This window comes from Macrobrachium rosenbergii, chromosome 45 (genome assembly GCF_040412425.1).
Source record: "Macrobrachium rosenbergii isolate ZJJX-2024 chromosome 45, ASM4041242v1, whole genome shotgun sequence".
NCBI classification, from domain to species: domain Eukaryota; kingdom Metazoa; phylum Arthropoda; class Malacostraca; order Decapoda; family Palaemonidae; genus Macrobrachium; species Macrobrachium rosenbergii.
This window is the reverse complement of record NC_089785.1, coordinates 34,388,190-34,406,883: the sequence shown is the minus strand read 5'-3', so window position 1 is coordinate 34,406,883 and position 18,694 is coordinate 34,388,190. Positions and strand designations below refer to the sequence as shown.

Genomic DNA, 18,694 nt, shown 5'->3' with positions numbered 1-18,694 from the left:
TAAACAACCTCGAAAGACATAGAGCCGTTGCAAAGAGTAAGCCTCACCTACGTGTAGTAGTAGCAACCCCTCTCCCTTTGTTTACAATTGTGTGTGCAATATTTTGGCCCCTATATTATTTACGGTAAGGCTCTTTTACTTCGAAATTCATTGCCAGGGGTATTCTACGAATTCCTAAATATCACAGTTATATAGGATAGTTAGCGTAGGCCCAGAAATAAATATTTTGTCGATTGTTTAGTAACCTTGGATTAAGTTGGCCAGCCGAGTTGTCATAATCTTTTGCTAGATTTTGCTATAAATGTAATCTAAGGCTTTTAATATATTCGTGAGGCATAATCTATAGGCCTGTACGTTTTAGGCAGAGGGCTGTTGGTATAATGTTGAGTTTCCCTTAGGTCTGATCGAGTTCATCGGGGAATAGAACTCCTTTTTTTTTTTTTTGTGTAAGTGCGTAGTTAACCCACAACAACCCTTTCCGTATTTAAGAATGGTAACAGTGGACGCCAGGCCTCTTGTAGTCACAGTAGACATTTCTGTAGTAGGCATTTCAGATAGCAGGTAACCTAACCAGACTTGCTTTTACCTAACCTACCCTCGGGCCCATGCCCTTACTTGGCATTAGGGTCTTGGGTAGGAAGGGTTGGGGGCGGGTGTGGTTCCCCCCTCCCCCGTAAGTCATGATCCCTCACTTCTGCCTTAAAATTTTATAAGTTTCCAATAAGACCCCAGCCAGCCATTTTTACCAGAAAACCCATCATGCAGAAATGGTTGGGAAATGATAGGACACTAAAAGAACCTACAAATACCAACCTAACTTAACACAGGGGTGTTTATAGGTTACAGTTTTGCTGTATTAGGTATGGAGGGGCGGGAGGCAGTATTGTCTTACTTTATAAGTCGTAATTTGATACATTTTTTATTTATCGTTTGTGCAGTGTTTATGGCGTTCAAAATAACGAGAATGAGGAGGAGCTCTTTTAAAAAATGTAGGTTACAGTTTCATATCATATATTGGCAACTTATAAAATAATATCCAAATATGAGTTAAAGAATAAGGCTGTATCCTAACCTAGAGGGCTGGTTCCCTATGTGGTCACGGTACCACTGCCCCCTCCCCCCACTCCTGAACTTGACCTAGAGCCCCATAGGTCCTAAGACTTTCAGTAAAACACAGGGAGATGCATCCTAACCGAGTGTAGGGTGCCATAAAATATATGGTAGAGGTATATGTAAGGATACATCCCCTTCTCCATCAGTATTTGCTCAATTCCAGGTAGAAATGAATGCAGAGTGGGTACAAGTTACCAAAGCATTTTCATGAACATTATGATCAAAATCATTTGACACACATCAAAAACTGTCAGGTAAACATTTAAATTATAGTTTTAATTATTAGCCTGCTTTGTGAAATTTCACTGGGACTGCCAAAGACACTATGATTTAATCTAAAATAACATGGAGTTCCCCTACTTTTAATATGGTAGTTAAAACAGAAAATTAACTTGCCTGATCTTCATTAGTATCATCATCTGAATTATATTTACAAATGCTGCTAGTATAATACAGTACAGGAAGAACCTCGCTTATCGGCGGCATCAGTTAGTGGCAGTCCAATTTTAAGGCGCTTGGCTAACAACATTGTTAACCAGATTTTCAGCGATGGTAAGTGGTTTTCAGCATCGGTGAGTGCGTTTTTGGTGTCGGTAAGTGGTTCATTGGCGCTTGTAACGTCTTAAATGGCATTTATTACCATAACTGTTTGCGATTTTCAGTTATCAGCGCTTGGCCAGAAACGGAACTCCCACCGTTAACTGGGGACAGCTGCCTATACTACTTTTCTAAGGATCTTGTCAAGAATGTACTTGCCATATGAGAGCATCAAAGAGAAGTCAATTTGTAAGATTCCTAAGACATGGTCATTCAGTTAATAAATGTCTTATAGGTAGTGAGGCTTGTATTCACCTGTCATTATGAAGCCATGTTAGACGGGTATGGCTTATTCGTAATTAGCACGGTATCTCCCATCATCTGGGCTTGTTGCTATATTTCCAAAAGGCATCACCTATGTCAGCTGTCATTTTTCTCCCCAGCTGAATTTCATTATTGCTATACATCTCAAACAAAACTCCTGATTCCTTGACATGAAGCCACTGTTCAAAATTTGATAACTCCTTGGAAGTAAATTCAGTGAAGCTTCTTTAGTTAACTTATCAGTATGTTCATTACCATGCACACGTTTGTGTGCGGGAACCCAATAAAAGTTTACTTATATTCCTCTACACTTTACTGTAAAGCCAGTGGATATGTAGACTTATAAACAAGAGCCTGTAGAAGGTTTCTTACATCCCTAAAAATGGTAAATTTACCTTCATACACGGGTGCAGTTTTCTCAATGGCAGTCAAAATCCCATAGAGTTCTCCTGTAAAAACTGACATTATAATGAGACGTGCACCCTTACAATATAATCTGCAGCCAAATACTTAAAATCCAACCCTTGTAATGGATGTAGAGACATCTGTCAACCACTATGTTCCTCAGTATGTTCCATCTCTGGCATATTATTGTCGATGCCAACAGAGTACCTTCAGTAAGAGATCTGTCGTAATATTTTCGTAAAGGGGTTGCTGATATCTTGAATGGGAGCTCCTCATTTCAATCTTATGTCCCTTGTCATGGGAAAGAACTCGAGTACAAGAGTGAAAGCCAGGAACCAAGTACTTTTCATGCTGAAAGAACTGTTCCCTTTTACTGGATTCATTACTAATTTGATTCCATTTGATAAGAATTGGTATGATCAGCAAGTTGTTTCTCAGTCAAATAGTGACTTAGTGTGAGTATAATACAAGGAATGTACAGTGTAGGGACAGCTCATTATTTTATATTTTATATTACTTCAAATTTTTATTTAACAGAGTTGGAAATGAAACAGGTTTTCTCCACTTTTTGTCCTGAGCACATCCTATTGGAATACCTGTTAGATCTAGGTATTCATCAGTACCCTTTCTCCCTCTTTTATAGTGTTACATACAAAATTTTAAGTAATCGCAGTGTTTCCAAAATTCAAATCTCATTTTACTGGGAGTTCCCTAATCACAGTCTGACTACGTACTTGGTTTTCTACATTCAGCTATTTCCTCTCACTGAAGAATATGGTTTCAATTATGACGTCATGAATGAGAGCTTTCTATTGAGGGACACTCATCAGAAAGAAAGACTCATGACTTTTGCAACAGATAACTATAAAATAATACTGCAGTTTTCCAAGTTATATAGCATGAGTAAAATAAAGGCTTTCATTTATGGTACTTAGACAATATTTTAAAGTTTTGGATATTTAGTTTTATGTCCTGTGCATTGATCAGTCATTTATTATACTACAGTTGTTTTACTTTTCATGATTATCTTTCAGAGGTTCCAGACTGGGCCCTTACCATGAAGCTTCTGTTTTTAGCCATAGTTCTCCTTCAAGCCTTGCTAGTGCACGGCAGGTATGTGCGTAGTTTTTACAACTTGTTTTTACACTTGAAATGGTGTCTTTTTTTTTTTTAATACCCACAATGACCTCTCAAAACAGATTCTATATGTATATTTCAGCCTAAAAATCAGTAACCTCCAAAAGACTATATTCCATCGTTAGTAGCACTAGAGACCTGTAATGCGGTACTGTATGGCATAGTTCTATCTCTGCGTACTCTGCACCAAATGCTATCATCTTTCTCCATAAGTGAAAGGTGAAATCATAACAAAAGTATAGGTTTGTATATTAGGAAATATCAGATATATTTTTTATATTCTGAATATATTAAACTTATCTGAATTATGTATGTACTGTACACTGTTATAAAGTATCGTAAACCTTTTTAGGTCATCTTGGTACAAGAACGTTGAGTGGGATGTACTGATATTTACTCAACAATGGCCCATCACCAGCTGCATCAGTCACCTGTCTCACAATCCTCATTCATCATGCAACATTTTCCCAAATATGACATCATGGACAGTTCATGGGATCTGGTAAGCAGTAATACTCTATCTGAATTATTTTCAGTCAGGATTTGGCACCAAGTCAGTCAGTTTTCCAGTGGTAAGCATCTGGAAGCTAAAATTCTTGACCTCAGAGTGAAAAAATTATTTCAAAATCTGTTTGGAAGTCCTAAAGAGACCCTATGAAATGCCTTGGACTTTCTAGTTGGTATGTGTATACCATCCACTCAGATGCTTCAAACATTCTTTGAATGATTGAGTTCTTTCAGTATTGACAATTTTGAGGGTTCATAAATTGATTATCCCTTATTTGTTTTAATAAGTAGAGTTCAAGTCTTTTTATAGGGTATTGTTTTGTATATCAGTATGGGTATATTGATTACCAGAAAGGTGCTTGTTAAACCAAAATGGGTTTATGAGAGAGAGGCTATACAATATTTAACTTTCTATGAGTTAGGGTACCTTTTGTCCTTTCTTCCTTGGAGCTAGTTAGCTGACCCAAAAAACCTGCTCAATACAGTTCTCAGAGGCAGTATATGTACTGTACCTCAATTTCCTCAGTTGGAAATAGTGTATTCTGGTCTCTTTTCAAAGACTAGGGTATATTAACTTTTCTTTTATCAGAAATCACTGGAGTATTGCAACTGTGATTTCGAAATATTTCAAGAGCAGTGATAATTGTGGGAATACATCAGCTGTTGTACGCTGATTTGAAAGAACCTGAGAGACAGGTAGTTCTTGTACAGCAGTGAATTGACCTGGTCAGGCATTACTGTGTCACTGTAGCCAAGGACTGTTGTTGGGTGTGAGTGAATATTTTCCCTCAGCATCTGGTTCCACTTTTTTATGGTACCAGTGAATTTGTTCAGGTTTTTATTACAATTAATATTCTCTTTTGTTAATGCAACACATGAGTGTATGTTATGTGTGGTGGAGGGAAAGACTCTAATAAGTGGTTTGGAGAAGTAATTGTTTTGTTGCACAGATGAGATGGTTATGGATGAGGAAGAGTTGATAAAGAAAAGGAGCAGATATGGAAGTAGCAGGATAAAGACCAGTAGGAAAGAAATAATTGAAAAGGGGGATTAAGGAACACCCAGCCCCGGTGGGAGTTTAGGCAGAAAGAGCATAGCACAGAAGAAACTGAAAGAACTCTTCATGTCTGACCCCACCATGGGAAAAGCTGATGTAAAAATAGTGATGATTATGTGTAGTACATGCAAGTATCATTATACAATTTTTAATGAAAAGAAAATCAAGATGTAATGATCTCTTATGGAGGATTTTACGTCTGGAAGAGTTTCAGGAGGGAACATACGCCTCAGTTACCAAAGTGACCATATTTGGGTCCATGGAAAGTCAAAGATAAAGGCTCATGTCAGCCTGTTGGGAAGTCATAGTACCAAGGTAGTGTAGTGTGTGGAGGAAATTGAAGAGGAGAGGTAACTATGAAGTAATGCAAATAGAACAGTAATCTGAAGATCCAAGATTAAGATTGGTTGGAAGGTTTGAGGCTTAAAAAAAAATCTAGGAGGCATAGTCTTGCTGATCAGGAACTTGCATTTGATAATTTGTTCCATCTCATTGATAAAAGAAGAGGCAAGTGCCTCATTTCATCCTGCTTCAAGAGTTGATAGAGCAGCCACTCAATGTATTGTACTCTGAAGTTCATTAGGTAGAGCACCTTAGCCTTTGGTTGAGAAGATGGCAAGGACTTGTGACAATAGGTAGGATAGTTGAGCTAAGAAGCAAAGTTAGTAGAGTTGACACGCAGTAGCAAAAGCAGAGAATAATAGTAGAAACCGGAAGAAGAATTTGTAATCAAAGGGCATCCTGGAGAGAAGATTTGAGGGGTCCACAGGCCTGATCATAGGTATGTAAAAAGAGATAATTTAACGTCAAAGTTAGCTGGAGGATGATAGATTGGTGAAGTGTTTAATGTTGAAGTGATTGGAGGAAGGACGACTGGGATACCAAAAAAAGTGTTGGCTACAGAGGATGGAAAAAATGTTGGATTGTCAGTACATTAATATTTAGGAAGAGAGATATTGCAGTGCACAGTGTGTGTATGTAGGGACAGATGACATCATTTTGACAATTCTACCTAAGGGTAAGAAGTGGTTGATGTCACAAAGGGGTTCATCCTTGATTCAGCAACAAAAGGATGAATGTTTGGAGAATGTTTTGTTTTTCCCTGGTACCATCTTCTTACAAGAAGTTGCTTACTCACCCTTAATGACAATATTACTGGATTTGCAGCGAACATCCAGCATTAAATTAATATTTTGCTTGTAAAATTCATTCCTTCTGTCTACAGTTTGAATTTGACCAGTCTTTTCTATGTGAATAATTTTGTATGTGCATAAACAGTGCACGAGATGTTGTTCCTGTTCGTACAGGATATTGCATACTGTATTTCTAAAGTTTTTTAAATCTTATTTTTATATGCTGTTAACACAGAGACTTGTAACATGATTGATATATTTACAAAACCAAGGAGATACAGAACTAAGATAATATTGGCATCAATTACTTTTTTATATGAAAAATACTGAAAAGTTTTCATTTCCCTATTTTTAAGATACTTATGTAGGACTTCTCCGGATTATCAAAGTCATATTTCTGTCTCCCTGGTTTTGTTGAATTCTTGATCTAAATTGTTTGGGCTGGCAATTCTGAATGCCTAAAATACATTGAAGAGAAAATTGTTTGTTACCATTGAATGCTGTAGCCTGATCAGTGATGGATGTGTACAGTACATAGCCTGTTCAAAAGTCACTTTTCTCAGTATGTGTCAGCCTGGATTCCTCTTCAGTGATAAATACATTTAAGAATGGTACTCATGTTTTTTCTGCTTCTATGGCAAGTTTTATAGATGCAACCAATTTTCTTAGGTTCATAATTAAATACATTTCATCATTCTATTCTTTTCAACTTTAATTTCTCTATTATTTTGTTTCATAAACTTTGCCCCCTTTATGTATCTATCATTTCTTGTCCATTTCTCTGTTAGAAAACATCATTTTTTGCTTCCCGCTGCTTTGCTAAGATTTTGATTCCTGTTCACCCATATCTTCTTCTTTGCTTTTGTCACTTTCCTGATGGCCACCCCCTCTGTTTTCCCTCATGTCCTCTACCAGAGTTTGAAGGCTCTTCTCTTCCACTGACGATTTTCCACCTTAATTTCACCATCTCTCTCTCTCTGCAGATGCCACAGCACAGTTTATCTGCATGCCTTCTCTTGTTTCATCCTTCCACTTGTGGATACTAATGACTGACAACTTTTCTTTATACTGTACTGCAGTCATTTTTCAGTTTCCATAACCTCTGCTTTTAAGTATATTTTGTGTCCTCACCATAAGTATCTCACTACTGCATCAGTTCAGTATGTAGTAGTCTGTGTCATGTTAGGCATGTCGTGCTTGGTTTAACAGTACAAAGCTTTCCATTGGTGTCTCATATGTATACCTCTCATTATCATACATTCATTCTGTGTTGCAGCTTTGCCACTGATGTGATGTTCATTTATATACAGTATAGGTTTTTAGACTTTGTCTTCGGCAACTTTATTCCTCGGCTGTGCGAGTACTGCTTGTATTTTCCCCCATGGCATCTTTCTTTCAGACTGTATTCTCACATAGCATCCCCATGACCAACCTTGTTCCACTATACCCATAAGGTCTCACTTTTCTAGTTCACAATTGTCTCTAGTAATACATATATTCCAAACTTGTTTTTCTTCTGGTTTGCATGTTGGTTGTTACTATATTCTGTCTTTTTCATTTTTTTTCCCCTTCTCCCCTCACACCCACCTCCTGAATACAATACATTTTCACATTCCATCTTGCCAGCATCTCCACCTCCCCACTTTTCTTTCCCACACTTTTCCCAACATTTGCTGTGTTCTTTTTCACTGAACCTGCTTTGCGTTCCCCTCCTGTTTAAAGGCTGCCTGTTCCTGGGGCCCCTTCATTTGGAGAGTTCATTGAGTTTGATGGTGTATCTTTTTTTTTTTTTTACAAGTTGTGTGTGCCCTTACTGACAAATTCAACCATCCCTTTATGTCTGAGCTTGGGACTGACTGTTGATGAGTAATTGACTCATTTTGAGTTTTATAAACCAACAGGTTATATGTTTGTAAGTAGAAACTTACCAAGAGAGTGAGAATGGCAAGAGATTAGACTTATCAGTTACCAGGACAAGCAGAGGTTGACCACGCTATTTATGAACCAGATGACCAGCGTGATTAACCTGAACTTGTTTATTTGCGAACAGAAGTTTTGTACTTTGTTCGACAGTGGATTTAAGGTTAGTGTTGCGCATAGATCAGTCATTGCTATGATTGTGGATAATGAATTGCAGAACTCGTCTTCCAGTGCAGCTTAATGTAGGAGATGAAAGCAATGAATGTGAATTCATTGTTGTCAATAAAAACTTGCTTTCTTGTAGACATAATTTTTATTGTTGGATTTTCATGAAATATTTGTTTTTACAAAAGTATGAAGAAAATCTGCACCATGGTTCTACCCAGCAAAATAATAAGATTTTGCTGGAGAAACATTATACAGTAGCAGTCCTGGATTCTATACTTGATGTGTTAAGACCTTGTTCGAAACTACTAGACAATTGCTTTCATTTTCATAATGAGAAGGAAGAGGAGTCCCCAAGTTTCTCATTGTACTGTATTTCAACAATCAGGCTGGAATCAAACCACAAAATTCTCATCCAGAAATTCTCCATAGGGGCACTACCTACAGTCTCCTTGTTTGGTGTACTGTAGATGGTACCAAATGTTCCTTGCAGCATTCCTTTGGCTGTGTTGCTATCTACCTCTTAGTCTTCATCTGTTCCCTGTGGTCTCTTCCCACCTTGCTGTCCAACTTCTTCAATTTAACCTTGTTCCAGTTTCCACATCTCATTGAGAAAAAGTCCAGTGAGAATCTCTATACAGTAATGATAATTGGCAAAAGATCAGTAACTTAAAATTATATCTTCAAAGATTTGCCTGTGAGTGAATGGCAATTTTAATTGCTCTATATGAACATTATATAGATCATTTCTTTACAGTCAATGAGGTACTTTCATCTTTAATGATTGAGAATTGATAAAGAGTCTTTTCATTAAATTGTCCTTGAGTTTGTTTAATCATAAACTGTAATATGGAATATTTTTTCAGGACTAGATTTTCATTTGTTTCAATAATCTATTCTGTTGAGTGGTATGTGATGTAACCATGTCCTTTATGTCAGAAACAGACAGATTGGCATTCAAAATGTAATGCCACTTTCTGTGAAAATTCAAACCAATTGTTCACTGGAGTTTGTGACAATAAGTTATTCCCAAGAAAAATATCTGGTAATATCAGAAGTTAGGTTGTAGGTTGTAGTTAACCATTTCTCAGATTGGGTGACTGCAACTTGTATTAATAGTTAACCAGAAACTACCGTGTTTTCGTTGATGCCTTATTGCCAAAATTATTTAAATGTCAAGTTACTTGGCGACAGTCATGAAGAATTTCACCATCAGGATTACATGAGGTATTAGAAAGATTTGGATCGAAGTTTTGTTAACAGCACCTTGCTATCAAAGAAGTGAAGGCACTATTGAATGAGTTAGTTTTGCAACTGAACAGTTGTGCAGAACCATATAAGAATTTCTTTACACGTGGGTTGAAAAACATTTTTGAAGTCATGTTGGCCCACAGGTCAACTAAGCAGTCAGACACCAATATAGGCAATTAGGCAAGCCACTTGTCTTAAAAATAACTGCATATACTGTATATATTACCAAACAATGAAACGCAAGATCTAGAAATGTGATAGTCCATTTACCTTGTCAGTTTGGTCAGAATAATGTAAGGAAAGTTGAATCACCTGGATATTTGTTATCCACAAACATCAACATGTGTAACATTTTCTGTGATATTGAAAGTACGTAAACATTATTGTACATTAAGATACATATTGACAGCATATGCGTCTTCATTCATGGTACCAGGTGCACAACATATTAGTAAGTACTATAATTTTAAAAGTTTTAAAATTGAATATGCAGGAAATTGTTAGCAGTGACCTGTCTGATTGTGAGAATAACCTTTTGGGTAAAATTTATTAAACACTTTGTATGACCAAGAAACTGATTGCATGACCAGTACTGTGTTACTGTAAAAGCCCTTCAACCAGGAAACCATGAGATGGAGAGTCTGGTTACTTGTCACAGCAGATCATATAAGTGAATGTGTCCAGTCTTTGGAACTATGGTAAAAAATATTTTGTACTACTTATAGTGAATGAAAGCTACTCAATGCAAGATATACAGGTTTTGAAGATATTGATTATCTTTCAAGTGATTAACTCAGAAGACACATATGCATACTCAAATTAGTATGTAAAGATCAGAAAGACATTTTTTGGTTAAGATTCTGAAGTGAATGACACCCTTACTTGACAAAATAGTGGCAAATTAGTATGATTTTCGTACTTAAATTTTTTCACACATACCCATCAATCATATACAGTACAGTATATGCCTAATATTCATGTCTGAATGTTCCCAGGTTCCTTTTTTTTTATATATCGGACTGAAAAAGTTATTACAAAAGGTATATTGAGAGAGATTTTCAAAGCCCAAAATGTAATGCAAGAGACGACAGGAAGAGATGGAAGTGAAAAACTGTTCTTAGCCACGTAAAATAAATCTAATCCTTCGGGCCAGCCCTAGGAGAGCTGTTAATCAGCTCAGTGGTCTGGTTAAGCTAAGGTATACTTAACCTGTGCTTTGGTAGATGGAGGTGAGAAGAAAAACAAATTCTGATATAAAAATCTCATAATCACAGGGCTTACTAAAATGGTAAAAAAAATCCACATTTATGTAATTGTCAATATTTATATAAAAATATATACGCAGTGAGAGCTTTTGAGAATGTGCTCGATTCTCCTCCTCAACCTAATTCGGTTTGACTGATGAGTTTTAAGCAGGTTCTCAAAAGCTCTCATTGCATATATATACATATAAATATATCTTTAAATACATAAGGCAGTCGCTGGTTAACAGCAGGGGTTCCATCCCCGGCCAAGCACCGCTAACCGGAAATCGCAGCTAACTGAAAATCGCGGATGATAGCACTGAAAACCCTGCTTAACAGCGCCATTAACTGGATAGTGCCACCGTTAACTGGAGATCGGCGCCAAAATCCCCACTTAACAGCGCTGTTAACTGGAGATTGGTGCCGAAATCCCCAGTTAACGTCGGCGTTAACCGGAGATTGGCGTTGAAAATCCAGTTAACGACATCGCTAGCCAAGTGAAGACCGCCTGTAGTAAGAAAAAAAAAAGTAGCTGCAGCATAGAATAAATTATTAGAAGTAGTAATATAGAATTTAGGCCAATGGCCATGCGCTGTGACCTATGAGGTCATTCAGCACTGAAACATAAATTGAGAGTGGAAAGGTTTGAAAAGTGTAATAGGAGGAAAACCTCGCAACTGCACTGTGAAACAATGGTTAGGAGAGGTGGAAAGTAAGAGGGAAGAAGGAGAATAAGAATGCAGGTAGAGTAAAAGGAATAAAAAGGGGTTGCAGCTAGGGGCTGAAGGGACGCTGCAAAGAACCTTAAGTAATACCTACAGTGCACTGCTTGAAGTGTACTGATGGCACTAACCCCCTACAGGAATTAATGAATAGAGATGGCTAGAGTTCCTGGATAGAAGGCTTTCTGTATGTGACCAATGAATTTTTATTAGAAAACGTTTTTGTAAAAACGTGTTTTGTTTCATCACAACATGCCCAATGAATTTCATATGAGGAAAACTTGTGTTTTGGCAACATATTTTGTTGCATCACAACACCACCAATCATATGCGTAACTGAATTGCTATTTGGGTTGGAGAAAACAATTCTGAATACCCCCGAGTGTTTATTTATGCTTGTATGACCCAGAACACCTAGGGACTGGAATGAGTTGGAAATCAGTGGTCTGACAGCTTATAGATTTGTTAGTAAAGGGCTAAAGCCAACTTCATCCCCTTCAGTATCCTAAAGCTAAGGGAACATTAAAGCAAAGTACTTGTATCAGTTAAGTTTTCTGATAGAAAAAAATGACATTTGCCATCCACAAGAGATGTAGTAGCTAATTGCCCTGGCCATCTGTCTCTTAATACAGTACTTCTGTGAATAAAAGGTGAAGAAGTATGATCCTTGAATGAAAGATGAAGAAGTATGAGGAAGTGGAAAGTGATGAGCCCCAACTTCTTCCACCAAAAGTATGATGTGCCATCATTACCTAATACTGTAATTAAAAGTCCAGCCATTTATAAGAAACATTATTTTATTGAAAAATGGTAAAGGGAGACTGGCACTGCACATATGTACTTTCAAATAGAAGACAATTTCAAAACATGCTTAAGGGTGGCAACAAGTAGAGAGAGGTCTGACCATGTGGGGTTGCACTTTTTCCCATTCGGCTTTGCTATCTGGCACATTACTGTGGCTTGTTCTTAAGGTACTTGTTCTCCTTTTGCCGTATAAAGAGGAGGTCGAGTTGTTGCCTCCTTAAGCCATAATTCTCCACAGGTAAAGCCTTATAGCCCTCATTGGACAAAACAAAGGCCCTCCTCATTACTGATGCTGGGATACAAGGTAGCAATAGGTAGGAGAGGGTGCTGTGGAAAGGTCCATGCCCTCCTAGTTGTCTGGGTTTTCTCTGCAAAGTTTAGTGCGGACGACATTCCCATTGATGGCTACCCTCTAGCATGCATGACATGTCCAGATAGTGTGTGAATCTCATTCACCTCTCGAAGATGCAAATGCTTGTCCAAAGACACTCCTCAGTGTCAGGTCCATCAAAGAAGCCTCCTGAAGTGGCTTATATGATGAGTCTTCCAGATGACTTCGGAGTAGGGAGAGATCCCAATTAGGAGGTTTGTGCAACCCATAAGGAACCTCTTTTTAAAGTGCTGAACAAACCTCTTCAACCCCACTGAATAACCCACATTGAGCCCATAAAATTCATATACCTGCAAGAGAGCAGATCATGCCTTTCTAGAAATGGCTCCACTTGGCCTGATGGAGGTTGTCTGGAGTTCTGCAAGACCTTGCTTTCACCATGACCGTCAATGAAGGTGGTTTTCTGACCAACCTGGAGATGAAAAATTCTGAAGCGTATGCATCAGCAACAGCACTCCCTAACTCTCTCTGCCTGTATATCCATTTCTTCACGTAGCATAACCACATGGTGGGTTACCACTTGCTGTAAGTCTCAGGTGAGGACAGGCAAACTGCTGGATGTGATAGCTGCTGCAAAGAAGGCAGGGACATAAATGTGTGACATGCCTTACTTGGAAGTCTTGATAAGATAAGCCCATTGAGATATAGTGAAAGAAACAGCAAATACTCACTATAAATATACAGAATCACAGCTAAATACAACATTCATAGTGTGAAAAAAGGCTGCCAGCATACAAAATGTACAAATAGTAACTTAATAAAGTTCACAGTTAGGTTCATTTACAGGCAACAACAGACACAAACAAGTCAGTGCCATGAAAACACAATTACTGGAAAATTGAGAAAGATAAAAGTACAGAAAAATGCTTATGACTGTACGGTAAATAAATTATATGGTAAATACCTTTATAAGTAAAAATACAATATCCATGTAACAAAATTACCCAAAAAAGGAGATTTTAAATACTGTACAAACCTATTAGCTTATACAGTATAAGCCTACTCTTTAGTTTACATAACCCTAATCCTGCAGTCAGCAGCTCCTTAGACTCCAAAAGAAGAGCCATTTTTACTTTTCGCAGTGCCCACTCAATACCATCACATTGCCAGTATGTTACCAATAGGTAATGGCATAATTGACAGTTCCACTCATTTGAATAATACCTCATAAAGCTTTTTATTTTTTAAAGTTTTCATTATCCATTATGTAAGAAAAATGATGAGCAGTTTGATGATAAAGGAGGCACTGCTCTACAGATGATATAGGATGCACTGTCCTACAGAAGTACTGTAGCACTGATATCCTGAAATGATTCATCTGGATTGCCTCCAAAATTAGCCAGTTGGCCAACCACATTGAAAGCCTATGGACAGTTTGATACTGTTAAGGGTTGTGAGATGCCTCAAACCTCAAGAATAAAGACAACATTAAACACAACACAAAAGTGGCTTGGGAATTTCCGAGCCCCGAACAAGACATAGACATCAAACATAGTGAAGTTAAATGTTTCATAAAGCAGCTCACCTGAATATGCAGTAGAGTAGTGTATTTAATGATGTTTGCGCTCAGTAAGATTTTGCTGTACAGTACTTCAGTGTGCCGCTTGTATTTTTAGGTATGTTAAAAAAGGATTCAGTATGGCTGTTGAATGACATTTTTTGTTCCCTTGTTTTATTTTATAATTTTTTTTATAAAAGAAGAATATACAATTGCAAATCAGTAGTTCTAGAAATTTCTCACTTTCCACTACATACAAAGTTGTTAGAGATACAATTACACTGTAGTTTGAAGAAATGGCCCCAAAGATTTAAGATTAATTGGCAAAATTTGAAAATTGTCAATGAAAATGCAGTTATATTACTATTGTAAGATGTCGGTTGAAAAAGTGGCAAACAAATTTGCTATTTACAGTCTAAGGAACTTTTATAAGAAAACTACAGTATTAATTTGATAGTCTCAATTATGATTACAGTTTTTGCCTTGAAATAAATAGGATTTTGGTGTACTGTACTGTATTATGCTTTGAAATACAGTACTTAAACACTTTCTAGCAGTCTCCAATCGTGGCACTGACTAAGTACAATTGATGTAGTCACCATAATTAGAGTATTTTCTTTCTTCTAATGGATGGACAAGTGTTGTTACCATAATTAATATGCCTGAAAATATATGAAACACATGTTATGACTAAATTAGCCTGTTGTACTATATTGCTTCCTATAGGCACACTGATTTTTAGGAAGCAAGTCTGTATTTAAAGTCATCATATGGAGGCTTGAATATCAACTTTAAACATTCTCAAGGAGCAAGGAAAACATGAAAATGGTTCTATACTTTCTGCCACCATTTCTGCAACCCTTTGAAATAAAATAAATCTATCCAACTTCTCTGTAATTTTTATGCAGTAGTAAAATTCTAATCCATGGAGAATGGAATTAATTAGTTTTAGGATCTGTCAAGTATCATGTCAGCCACTGATTATTTTAAGCCTAATCGTCTGGTAGTTGCTGAAATCTTTGAGTGGTGCAAAGCAGAGATCAGGAAGTAAATTTGGGTGCAGTGGCTCTGGGTTGTCCTGTGAAAGGAAGATCGTATGACTTATTCAGGTGTCAAGGCTTGACTGCATTCAGAGGGATTCCTACACAAAATATGCAAAATTTTGGCCACGAATAAGAGGAGAGAAAAAAGGAGATAACTCTTTCCCAACTGGATATAGATAATAATTACAGATCTGTTGTCACTTGTGACATGAACTTATTGCAAGCCGTATCCCTGCCTGCACAACAACAGATTTCAGGCTATTCAGGAGAACAAAGAGGGCAAACTTGGTACACTAAGGGTGAGCAAGAAACAGAACAAACAAAGCCCCACTAAGAATACTCAGGAATTAAACACAAGGCTACTCGCAGTGTCACCACCAAAAAGGCTTCACACAACAGAATTCAACTAAACATATGAGATGAAAAACACTTAAAGAATGCCATTACCATGCCTTAAGATTGCAACTGGGAAAACAATAGCCGAGGAAGGCCAACAGAGGTCAGGGCGATGCCTAGACCTACCCGAGAGGCTTTTGTATTTTAGTCAGCACAGCCGAAGTGCAAGATGCACTGGGATACTTCACTTCTGAAAGCAAAGACTTGTATACCCAGTAAAAATCAAAATTACCTGTATGTACTTTACAATTTGTTATATTTGGCAGTGTTCATGAAAGTCTGCTCAGTTGTTGCCACACATTGCTGGATATGACCAAATCAGCTCTCCCGTGATGGTGATATATTATGCCAGAGTGAAAAACTAATTTGTGGAAACTATTGATCAGATATTGCACGGAAAGGAAGCTGTTTTTATTATTTATGTTTATTGGAGAAGTTAACATTTACAAAGTATAAATACTGATAATACCTACTTTTAAATATATCAGTGTTTCAGGGAAATCACAGTTTTTAATGGAGATCTTTATACAAGTGTGAATTGGAGAATTGTTGTTTAGTAAAGAATTGTAATTGGTTGAAAAATGATTTAACTCAAATTAACTGCCTTGAAAAACAACTTGTACCCCCTATAAACACTCCATAACATCATGATTAGCACATAATCACATATTAATTCAAAAAACCTTTTGATAATGCAACCTTCTGGCAGCCTTTTCAATAAAACATATAAATTTTCCTTCACATGAATGTAAAGAAAACCCAAAACCATTCACCAAAAAACTGTCCTAAGCAACTCCATAAATAACAAATAATGATGCAAGCAACATCGCAGACTGGGGTAAACTTGAGTAAACCAGTGCAAGCAACTTTTTTTTTTCCAATTATTATTTACTCCCGTAGGAGGTTAGTGCTGTCAGTGCGTAGGCATTACTTAAGGGTCTTTGCAGTATCCCGTCAGCCTCTAACTGCAACCTCTCATTTCTTTTACTATACCTCCATTTATATTCTCTTTCTACCATATGACTTTCCACCCCTACTGTTACACCTTTCAAACCTTCTTACCAAATGTCAATGTCCCTTTCAGCACTGAATGACCTCATAGGTCCCAGCACTTCGCGTTTGGCCTAATTCCATATTTCTTACAAGTACAGTAACTTACCAGGTATTTACATAGCTAAGGTTTCAACTCACATAGCAGCCTTTTTTAAAAATTTGCGGTAGCACTTCTATTGTCGTTTGTGTAGGTGACAGGCTCCGCCAACTATCAGAGCAGCACTCGGGGAAGCAACCAGCCGGTTAATTCAGTTGTTTCTGCCGTGGCTCATCATACATCGACGCCATTGCAGCAGCTTTTTTCTTGCTTTTCAGTTGCCTTTACTGGACTTCGGTGAAGTATTATCATTTTATTTTGGTAGCTTTCAGAGCTTTTGTCAACTTATTAGTTTTTTGGATCAGGTTCCTAGTTTTATTGTCATGTCAGATTCTAGCTCTTCTGCTCTTCGCTATTGCAGTGAAGGTTGTAAAACTAGGTTGACAAAGTCTTGTTATGATCCACATTTGGTTTGCAGTAAATGTAGAGGGCAAGGATGCAGCAGGGAGCAAACATGTAAGTGAATGCTCTGATTGGGATGAGAAACTGGAAAGTGCTTAGATCTCACTGGATAAATTATAAAGGGATAGGAAGAGGGAAGCGGCTTTTAGAGCCGAGAAACAATCGCTTAGCTTAGAAACCACCTCTAAACCTAGTTTAGAAGCTAGTCCTGCTATTCCTTCTGCTTCTATTCCCACTTTTTCTCCTAATACTGACCCTCCTACAATTCATCCACCTACTCCCGTGCCTGGCTTCCTTGCTTCCGACCCTGATGCAGTTGCCAGTCTCAAATCTAGGTTCGAAGAGAAGATAGGTCTTGTAGTTAGTACAGTGGCAGAATTGGGAGTCACTGAAAGTGCCTATGGACAAAGTTTTCACAAAAAGTGATGTGACAGTGTAGTGCAAGTGGAGGAGGTGGCTACTCGTCCCATCACCCTCCTCTGAGCGCCAAGCACCCGCTCCCAGACATATTGCTTCTCTTCAGTCGCCTTCGCCTTTAGTTCAAGACGAACCTTCATTGGTTCCCATTAAGCAGCAGTTGGCTGAGATTATGAGCTTGCTGAAGAAAGCTCCCTCTGCTTCCAAGACTTCTCTTGGGGGTAGCCTGTCCCCGGACTCCTCAGCCTGCACCTCCGTTGGCCTATGCAGCTCTTCTCCACTAATTGTTGGTGAATTTTCCAACCTTTTTCGTCCCAGCTGCCCCGGTCTCGCCTGCCTCAACCTTTTCGATGAGGTCTCATCCGGACAAAAGGACTACACTCCACAAGATGGTGCTTTCTTCATCTTCCAAGAAGGCTTTTAAGGAAATTGAAGATTGGCTTTCAGCTAAAAGGGAGCAAGGAAAAGCTTCCTTCACTTTCCTCCCTCGTGCCTTGTTCAAAGGTGATATTTGTCTTACGTCGCCAGGGAAGCTACTTTTTTGGGAGTCGCTGCCTCCTTCCAGGGGGACTTCCTGGTCTCATCGACTCTTCTTGACGTTCTGCGTTTTCATCTGCGAAGATTATGTTTTCGTTGGCGGAACTAGACCACCTTGTCAAAGATTTGTTCAAGGTGTTCAAAGTATTTAGTTTCCTTGACTGGCCAGTGGGGGCACTGGCCTAGAAGATTGAAGACTGTCAAGTTTTTTCATCCGATATCGCCTCTGACTGACTGGGATTCCTGTCCTGTGCAGACAAGGCCATTAGGGAAGGCTCTCTAGAGCTTGCCTCCCTTTTTTTTCTCTTGGTGTCTTGAAGAAGATAGAGCTCTGGTACTCCTTTACCATTAAAGGAGTTACTCAGACACAGAAGTCGGCCCTGTTGTTTTCGCCTCTGGACCATCACCACCTCTTCCCTCAGGACACGGTTAGGCAGATTGCATCTGATTTGCAAAAGAAGTCCATGCAGGATTTGTTGTCACAATCCTCCAAGCATCCCCAGGATTCGACTTCTTTCGCTCCTAAGATGCCCTCTCCACT

The 18,694-nt window shown here is 38.2% G+C and overlaps 1 protein-coding gene across 2 annotated transcripts in view; it reads left to right on the top strand.

Moving 5' to 3' along the window:
- The first annotated feature begins 11 nt into the window (after nucleotides 1–11).
- Nucleotides 12–18,694, top strand: part of RNaseX25 (Ribonuclease X25) — a 48,430-nt gene continuing 29,747 nt past the window's right edge. For both annotated transcript variants that reach the window (XM_067089073.1, XM_067089074.1), the window contains exons 1-3: nucleotides 12–124; nucleotides 3,414–3,492; nucleotides 3,869–4,018. In XM_067089073.1, coding sequence (XP_066945174.1) covers nucleotides 3,437–3,492; nucleotides 3,869–4,018 — 206 coding nt within the window. In that variant the 5' untranslated portion in view covers nucleotides 12–124; nucleotides 3,414–3,436. The remainder of the gene's footprint in view (nucleotides 125–3,413; nucleotides 3,493–3,868; nucleotides 4,019–18,694) is intronic.